This window comes from Otolemur garnettii, unplaced genomic scaffold (genome assembly GCF_000181295.1).
Source record: "Otolemur garnettii isolate 467f Iridium unplaced genomic scaffold, OtoGar3 scaffold00003, whole genome shotgun sequence".
In the NCBI taxonomy this organism is placed as follows: Eukaryota; Metazoa; Chordata; class Mammalia; order Primates; family Galagidae; genus Otolemur; species Otolemur garnettii.
In genome coordinates, this window is record NW_003852398.1 from 37669309 (window position 1) to 37678769 (window position 9461).

Here is a 9461-nt window from a genome sequence, read left to right on the forward strand (position 1 = left end):
TTTTTTTTTTTTTTTTCAGTTTTTGGCTGAGGCCAAGTTTGAACCTGCCACCTCCAGTATATTGGGCCAGCACCCTACTCCTTTGAGCCATAGGTGCCACCGTATTTCTTGTAACTTCCATCTCTCACAGCCAATCTGAGGCCCGACTCAATGTTTTTATGGGCTGAGAGCCACCTCTCAAAGCACATGACCTATAAGCTGTAGCTCATAGGAGGGAAACAAGGGTGAATCCATACAGGACCTATCTTGCCTTGCCGCTTTACTCTTAACTGCTCGGATTTTCTCTCATGTGAGCTTTAATCATTACTCCAGGGTCTAAGGCTGGTTTCTCACACAAGAAACAGAAATGTATCTAAGTTCAGGGATGGAAAGGTGAGATGCATTCACAAATAATGGCAGGCACTTTTCAAATGCCAGGCACACTGCTCTGAATAAAACAAAATCCTTGCCTTCATGGAGTTTACATTCTTTCCTACACTAGTGAGACTTCAGGAATGCAAAATGAAATCACACTTAGCCTTACATAAAATATACAGTAGAAAAACTCAACAAAAAAATTTGAAAGAAAGGAAAAAGGAAACAAAGTCATTTGAGACTTTCAAATTACCCCTGCTACAAAAGTAGGTGAAATGAAAACAATTTTATAGAAAGAAAAAACAAACTCCAAGCTTCTTTAACCACATGATACTGCTCTACTCCACCTCTCAAAGCCCTTCCCTTGTTTCCAGGGCAGTTGACAACTCCCACTGTTTCTAGGGCATATTTGTGCCCCTGCAAAGGTTCTTTGTTCCAGGTAGTCAAACCAACCCTGTCCTGCACACTTCACTGGTAACCAACAATGAGTGCCATCAATTTGAAGCAGAAAACTAGGATGTAGGCTAATACTTGACTCTTCTTGCTGCCTGGCAAGTTAGCATCACAACTGATAATGAAAGGCTAAGCCTTAGGGACAGAGGCTCTTGCCCTGATCTCTATAAACAACTACACTTCACCCACACACACTGGAAGAATGTTAACATGAAGGGAAGAGGCTCAGCACTCATAGCACAGGGGTTACGGTGCCAGCCACATACACCTAGGCTGGCAGGTTCAAACCCAGCCCAGGCTAAACAACAACTACAACCAAAAAATAGCCAGGTGTTATGGCAGACACCTATAGTCCCAGCTACTGTGAGACTGAAGCAAGAGAATCCCTGAAGCCCAAGAGGTTGAGGTTGCTGAGCTGTGATGCCATGGCATTCTACCAAGGGTGACAAACTGAAACTCTGTCTCAACAACAACAACAAAAAAAAAATGGTAAGAAAATGTGGAATAGAAAGCTCTGAAGAGAGCTTCTTTCAGCAAATGAACACTCTAAATTGAAGCATTAGAGGAAATACCTCTTCTAAGACAAAAGATGTTTTGCTGCTAGGATAATTTTCCCACAACAGTATTTTTAGGATAGAGAAACTGCCTAGGTCTTTGGAATCTGAATTCTGATGACATTTCTCCAGGACATAACATGAAAATGCTTAAGAAAGATATTCCTGCCCATCTTCCCTCATTGCCTTCTCTCCATTTCCCATAGCCTACAAACCAATCTAGACAAGTTCCTGACTGCATAACCAAGCATTTCTCAGGAAGCTGGAATCATCTTTAATACTTGACTTCACCCTGTTGGAAGTGAGAGTAACAGCAGGGAGAAGACAGTTATAAGCAGGGAAACAAAGACCAAACCAGACTGCCATAAATAACCAAGGACTTAACAGAGTCCTGGGCCGTACAATATGACCTGCTGTGGCCAGTGATAGGCCAAGAGACTAGATATTGATTGTCCTTTTTGAAAACCCTACCCAGTTCTTAGAGGAAGGGGATGGAACAGTTAGTTGTCCTTGTCCTATTTCCTCCTTGACTTTCTTTGTGGGGAAGGGAAGAAGACACTGTAGTACACAATGTTGCTTGGGAAAATGGATTATTCTAATAAAACTTTATTTTTTCAAACACAGCCACAGAGGCAGAACCTCATGTTTAACACACACAGACTTATGGATTTTTTTTTTAATATAAAACAAAGTTTACGAAATTTTTTTTCCACTTTTTATACTCGTAATCCCATTAGCACAGGGACTTTGGCAGCAGGTGGGAGTGAAGGGCAGCTAGGGCTGCCACTGGGCAGTCACCGGGCACAGGAGGAGAGCACCAGCCTGGGAGTAGCTTCACTCACACACACAGGAATACTCACCTACTGGCCAGCCACACCACACACACAGTACAGATGCAGACATCTACCCAGCATCAGCCACAAGCCCTGGAGGTGTACTCCACTCTGGGTAAGCCCAATATGTGAAAATCCAAATAGTAAAAACAGCTAAAGAAGAGGGAAATTGCCTGCTTTACAAAAGAAGCAATCATAGCCTGCTTTTAAATGTTTAGCAGTCCAAATGCATTAAAAAATAGCATTTGGTTTATACAGAACTTTTGGAACAGATCTATTGTGTAAAGCAAAATGAACCACTTCTTGAAAAGGCTTGTTCCAGGGCCATGAATTCTTACATTGGGAAGCAAGATGATAGTTCTGATAGTCTAACTTTCTGTACTTAAATTAATGGAATTAAAATAGTAACTATAGACGTTCTCCCCGAAGGATGGTGCCCTAGGGCTTTGGGGAAGCCAGGATAGAGGAAGAATTACTGCCCTCACTTCAGTTTAGGGCCTTCAGAGACCCCACTGGCATTGCCAGCAGCCTACTGGAAGCTGGCAGAGCCAATCTATAGCAGAGAGACCAGGGATAAGGATGCCCCAGGAGGAAAAAGATGCTGGCACCAGAGAACAATATGGCCTAAAGAGGGAGAAGAGCCAGGGAAGGGATGAAACCAAAGATGTACCGGTAACTCCTGGGCTCACAGTTTCCCTAGATTCTCAAAAGAGCCTCTCTCAGGCCCCTAGAAACCTGGAAGCTCAGTGGTTAACTAGCCAAGGGATGGGGAAGAGCCCTGGAAGAGTAGAGCCTCTAAGGGCCAGAAGCTCACAAAGACGTGGCCCCCTCCTCTGGAGTAGAGAAAAGGAGGCTGAAGCCTCACTGATGCTCTTATCTGATATGTGGGAGACCTAGAAAACATCAGGTTCAATTCCATGAAGATCTGCCTTATGCGGAATCGGGTCCTAAGATACCCATGAAATTGAAGAGAAAAATACCATTCTTATAATAAACAACAAGGGCAGGTCTAATTTGGTCATTTGGCCAGAGCTGTACAAAGCCTCACAAGCTATTGTGACAGCAGCTTCAGTGTATTTCTACCGGTGCCAGCCTTACCCATATATTTAAACTTACACTGTGGCCACTGGGAACTTCTACCCCTGGCTCTGGCTTAAGTTGTGAGTGAAAAACAAAAAAGTAAATTTAATTCAACAACAAACTCCTAACTGCTTCTCACAGCCTTGTTTTACACATCCTTAGACAATCCCTCACTGAGCCCCAATCTCCTGATGGTCTCTCAGGGCCAATTAGAGGCAAATAAACATTTCCTGGCAGGAGTGGAAGACAAGCAGACTATTAAATGCTGAAAACCCCTTCCCCTTTCTCAAGTAGGTTGGAAAAGAAGCAGGGCCTAGATCTTCTAAGTACAGGCTTCCTACAGTCTGCTTCCAAAGGGTATTGCAGAGGTGAGCTCACCCATGTCAACAGGGGACTAAATATCACTGCTCCTGATGTACACTTGCCTCAATAGATGCTGGGGATCCACACAAGCCCCTTCCTGCCTTGTCTCTAACCTGGAAGAACAGAGGGAGAAGGGAAGAGTGTCCCCCTAGTAGTGAAGAAAAGAAGGACATGGAATCTTTCAACCTTGCCTTACTTGCCCAGGTATGCTTGCATGTACACTCAAGCGAGTGAAAGAGGCAGGTTATATAAGCCTAGACAATCTGACGAGAAAAAAAGGCCAGCTCAAAATAAGTGTGGCAACCCCCTTACATTTTCCAGTACTATATCCATCTAGTAGGGAGGGGTGGGGCTGATGAAATGACCATTAGCTGAGGTCACAGCATTTTACAAGGCCCTGCTGTACCCCACAAAATCCTTTGAAGAGTCAATGATGCTATGGAATACAAGCCTGGTTCCAGCAATATTTAGAAAAAAGAAAAACTTTCTGCCCCCTCATGACTCTTGAACAAGCCTGCTGTCCTGTAAAAACTCAAGATCCTGGGGGTATCATGATGCTCTGAAATTAAGGAGCCTTCCTCCCCTAAGGCTATACAAACACACCCTTCCTCAAGTACACTTCCATACACACACACACTCTCACACAGTTTCTCTTAGGAGGCTGACTGAACCCCCCACCCTGGCCAAATTCTAAGACACAAGTGCCCTTTGAAGCAAAGGGGCTAGTGAAATTCCCCGAGCTGGGGTCAGCAGACCCCTTCCTTCCCTGCCCATTGCTCTCTCCATGGCAGGGATACTCACACTCAGGGCCGCCATGTTAAAGGTCTGCTCTGGGGCTGTCCCTCCCGCCACCAGCTCCATTTATTTTGTCCCGGCCAGTTTCTTGGCATGGTCGAGCTTGCTGGAGCAAGATTTCCGGCTGCCCTGAGTCGAAGCCCTCCACTCACCCCCATTCCCAGGCTGGGCCCCCAGCCTTGGGGCCTCGACACTTGTTAGTAGCCGTAAGAGAGTCAGTCTGTGTGGCCCCAGGAAGTAGCTTCTCAGTTTTAGTTCTCCTCAATCAGATTCAAGTCCAGGTCCCCAAAGTCCTGCTGGCACAATGTCCGCTTGCTCAGTGCTTGCCGCCCCCACCGCACAGCTCCCTCCTCCTCCTCTTCACTTTCACTCAGCACCTGGGAGGAACCCCCAATGGGGCTGCAGGAAGCAGAGAGGTGTGGGGGGCTACAGGCCATGAACCACGGTGGAGAGATGCTGCTGCCTTCCCGGGCTGTTTCTTGGAGACAGAGACCTCCTGAGTATGGTTTCTGTCAAAGAAACAACAAAAGTTAAGATGACAAAGAATGATACTTCCTAGAGCATCCTAAGATGTATTTCAAAGTGTCCTTCTCAGTTCTACTTGAAGGCGGGAATCCTACGCTTTAGAGGGAAGTTTGTAAATTCCCTGAAAAAATTTGGCAAATTTAGTGTACATGCACATTTCTCTGAGCCCCCAGTTTCCAAGAGATTCAAGAACAGACGATCATTTATAAGCTCCATGCAGGCAGGAACCATCTACTTATCTCACTATTCTGTACTGCCAGTGACTAATCAGAGTAAAGTACATAGTAGGTATTCAATTAATGTTTGCTGACCAGTGGGATGATTGTATGAATGATAAATTCTCAAACAGGTTTGTGACCAGTGCTCTTGAAAGAATATGAAAACAATGGGCAAGGGTATACATACATTAACCATAATCACACAAGCCAAAAAACATTTGTGGAAGAGATGAACACTGTAGCAGACCATCTTGCTTAAACTCTCACAGACACACCTGAAGCAGTGAAGGCAAGTGGCAAAACCAGCCTTGAACACAAGAAGGAGTGGGGCACAGATGATGGGACTTTTGTGGCTTACAAGTTCTTAGGGAAGAGGAAAAGTGCCTCTGGCAGGACAATCTGGTATCCCTGCTAGGTTTAAAATGGGTCTCACCCAGTTTCCCTGAAACTGCCAGGACTAAAGCGTTTCCCAGGATGGGGAACTTTTGGTGCTAAAACCAGGACATTCCCATGCAAACAGATAGTAGATTACCCCAGCAAAAGCTCAGACAAGCAGGTCCTGTCAGGAGAGCATGGAGCTAAGTGATAGATCAAAAGTAGGAACAGAGTTCCCCTTATCCCTCTCCCAATTAAGCTCCCCTAGTCTTGCCAGTCTCACCTGATTCATCTTGTCAAAGTCCAAGGAAGGCCTCAGATGCCGAGAGTCCTCCTCATGGCGCCGCTTGACCCCAGTTTTGCGAGCATCCAGATCACAAGGCTGTGAGCGGCTTCGGGGAAGGCTGCGGAGACCTCGAGGTCGCCAGGGCAGCTCTGGGGAGGATGCTGGGGAGCTCCGGGCAGAGGGCAAGAAGCGGCTTGCCTGTGGCCCCAGGCTGGGCGACAAGGAGAAGCGACGCTGAGGTGGGCAAGGTGACAGAGACTCAGCATCACTCTCCCAGGAGCCACTTTGAGGGGAGGCAGCACAGGGTCGAGAAGAATCTTGGGCCAGGGCCAAGCTGAAGAATGGAGGACTGTAGGGTCTGTGGGCTGGGGCACACTGAGAAGAGGCACTGGGAGCTTGGAGGAACCTGAGGCTGGAGACCCGCTTTGGAGGGCTCTGGTGAGGCACCTGCGGCCCACCCCCTCCACCACTGCCCCGGTGCTTGATGGGAGTCCACAGCTTGGAGGGGGCGGGCCGCCACACTGGCTGCCAGCGAGACAGGTCCACGGGCACTGAGAGTGAGCGGCAGTGCCTCTTGGAGGGAGGAGCAGGGGGCACAGGAAGCTTCTCTGGGTCTGGGGGCTCGGGGTTTAGGACTTGGGAAAGGGGCTGCTCCTGGGGGGAACTTCCCCGACTGGGTGGTCTGAGGTGCAGGCTCAAGCCTGAGGGATGGTAACTGAAGTTGAGGCTGTCCTGGAACTCAGCACAGGAACAGTGGGGCAGGCCCCTCCAGGAAGCACCTTCTGGAAAGCATTTATAATAAAAATGATATTAATGATACTAACATATATATAAGAGCTTACCATGTGCCACAAATGTATTGAACATTTTACGCGAGATATATCCCAAATCTCATGAGGTTGGCTCTGTTATCATCCCCATTTCACAGACGAGAGTTCAGTAACTTGTCTAATCACATAGCAATCAAATAACCAAAACAAGATTCAAACCCAGGTCTGTCTGATGCCAAGGATACGTTTCTTTCTTTCTTTCTTTTTCTTGAGACAGAGTCTCCTTTCTCACCCTTGGTAGAGTGTTGTGGCCTCATAGCTCATAGCAACCTCAAACTCTAGGGCTCAAGGGATTCTCTTGCCTCAGTTTTCCATTTTCAATGGAGACAAGGTCTTACTTTTGCTCAGGCTGATCTTGAACTCATGAGCTCAAGTGATCCGCCTGCCTTGGCCTCCCAGACTGATTATAGGCATGACCCACCACACCTGGCCTAAGACTACCTTTCTTAACCACTATATTGTACTGCCTCCATTTTAAGAAACTACTTGGAATCAAAAACTTATTTCAAATATTGCCTGCCACTCTCTCTCAAAGGCAAAACAAATCAACAAAAACAAACATGTCTATGTATGTGCCTGCTCAGTCCTTACTCCATTCCACCCAGCCCTACGTTGCCAAACACCTCCCCTTCTCCTGCCCCCTCCCCAGGTGCTGAAAAGCAGGTCTGCCTATGTTCTTCTTCCTTGGCCTTTCTATTTCTCAGATGTCAACAGCACCAAGACAGGAATTAGGGCTGCCAAGAGGTAATCAAACAGATAAGAGATTACTTTTATTCCTAGGGAGGACAACCAGGTTAGGGAAGGCCTTTGATGGTAGAACCTCTGTTTGGGAAACCCTAAGACTTTGTACTGATCATGTTCCTTTGTATCTGGCCACCCACACAGTCCAATTCCCTTCCTTACCTTAGACTTTTCTTAAACCCAGATGGAGGGAACAAGGGGAAGAAGGGGAAATAGACTAAAAGGAATGATTGGGCTGGGCACGGTGGCTCATACCTGTATTCCCAGGACTTTGGGAGGCCTGAGGCGAGCAGATTGCCTGAGCTCAGGAGTTGGGAGACCCACCCACCTGAGCTAGAGAGAGACTCCGTCTCTAAAAAAAAAACTACCCAGGCATTGTGGTGAGCATCTGAGTTCTAGCTACTCGAGAGGCTGAGGCAAGCAGATTGCCTAAGCTCGGGAGTTGGGAGACCCACCTGCCTGAGCTAGAGAGAGACTCCGTCTCTAAAAAAAAAAACTAGCCAGACATTGTGGTGGGCACCTGAGTCCTAGCTACTCAAGAGGCTGAGGCAAGAGAATCACTTGAGCCCAAGAGTCTGAGGTTGTTGTGAGCTATGATGCCACAGAACTCTACCAGGGGCAACAAAGTGAGACTCTTGTCTTAAAAGTAAATAAATAAATAAAAAGGAACAATTCTAACTCACTGTATTCCAACCAAAATTGTGACATTTTGGAGACAGCTAATGGGGCAAAGGGCCAACTCCAAACTCCTCTGGCTAGCTGGCTGGAATTCTTCAGGGGCTGGCTATGTGGAGTAAAAGGCAAGTTTATGAAGTCAAACTTGATGATGATAAAACTCACATGCAACTATTTGGTCAATAGTTTTTCCCAACTAACCTCCACAAAGGCTGGTACCCTGGGTCCTATTCTGTACTCATGGCACAACACCTGGCTCTCAGCAAGTATTTAATAAATAGGAGGAAGAGAATGAATTAAGATGCTTGTGCCAACTTACTCCCCTTGCCAGGTACCCCAGAATAGAAAATGAGATGCAGAGAATGTGTGTGGTGGCTCACACCTGTAATCCTAGCCCTCTGGGAGGTGGAGGTGGGTGGACTGCTTAAGCTCAGGAGTTCGAGACCAGCCTGAGCCATAGTAAGACCCTGTCTCTAAAAATAGCCAAGCACTGTGGCAGGTGCCTATAGTCCCAGTTACTTGGGAGGCTAAGGCAAGTGGATCACTTGAGTCTTAAGAGTTTCAGGTTGCTGTGAGGTATGGCACCACGGTACTCTACGAAGGGTGACAAAGTGAGACTCTGTCTCAAAGGGAAAAAAAAAAATGCTGACTAGTCCAGCAGCATGGGTTAGAGAGTTCAGGTGTTTAGTTACTGTCCTCATCACCACAGGCCCTTTAATTCATAATCTAGGAATTTATATCTTGGACATATTTTGACATGTGAAAAATGACACATGTACAAAGTTATTCACTATAGTTTTATGTGTCATAACAAAAGACTGGAAATAATATAAATGTACAAAAGGAGATTTGTTAAATAAACTATGGTACATACATATACTACAATAATATGCAGCTAGCTATATATATTTTTCTGGGGGGAGGGCAGTTTTTGGCCAGGGCTGGGTTTGAACCCACCACCTTTGACATATGGGGTAGGTGCCCTACCCCTTGAGCCACAGGCACCACCCATATATATATATATATATTTTTTGAGACAGAATCTTATAATGTTGCCCTCAGTAGAGTGCAGTGACATCACAGCTCACAGCAACCTCAAATTCTTGGGCTTAAGAGATTCTCTTGCCTCAACCTCCGAAGTAGCTTGGTCTATAAGCGCCTGCTACAACGCTCGGCTATTTTTTTGTTGCGATTGTCATTGTTGTTAAGCAGGCCCAAGCCAGGGTCTGAACCCACCTGCCTTGTGGCCAGTGCCCTACCCACCAAGCTACAGGTGCCAAGCCGATATGCAGCTATATAAAACAAGATAATACTCAGACTACTAAGGGGGAGATCTCTGAGTTATGTTATAGTTAAGTTAAAAAAAAAAAAAAAAAGGG

At 46.4% G+C, this 9461-nt stretch overlaps 1 protein-coding gene across 1 annotated transcript in view; it reads right to left on the reverse strand.

The window, feature by feature from the left end:
• Positions 1 to 1934: 1934 nt before the first annotated feature.
• Positions 1935 to 9461, reverse strand: part of FAM53C (family with sequence similarity 53 member C) — a 14338-nt gene continuing 6811 nt past the window's right edge. The window contains exons 4-5 of the mRNA XM_012808770.2: positions 5834 to 6618; positions 1935 to 4941 (exon numbers count right to left, since the gene is read on the reverse strand). Of these exons, the coding sequence (XP_012664224.1) occupies positions 4684 to 4941; positions 5834 to 6618 (1043 nt within the window). The 3' untranslated portion in view covers positions 1935 to 4683. The remainder of the gene's footprint in view (positions 4942 to 5833; positions 6619 to 9461) is intronic.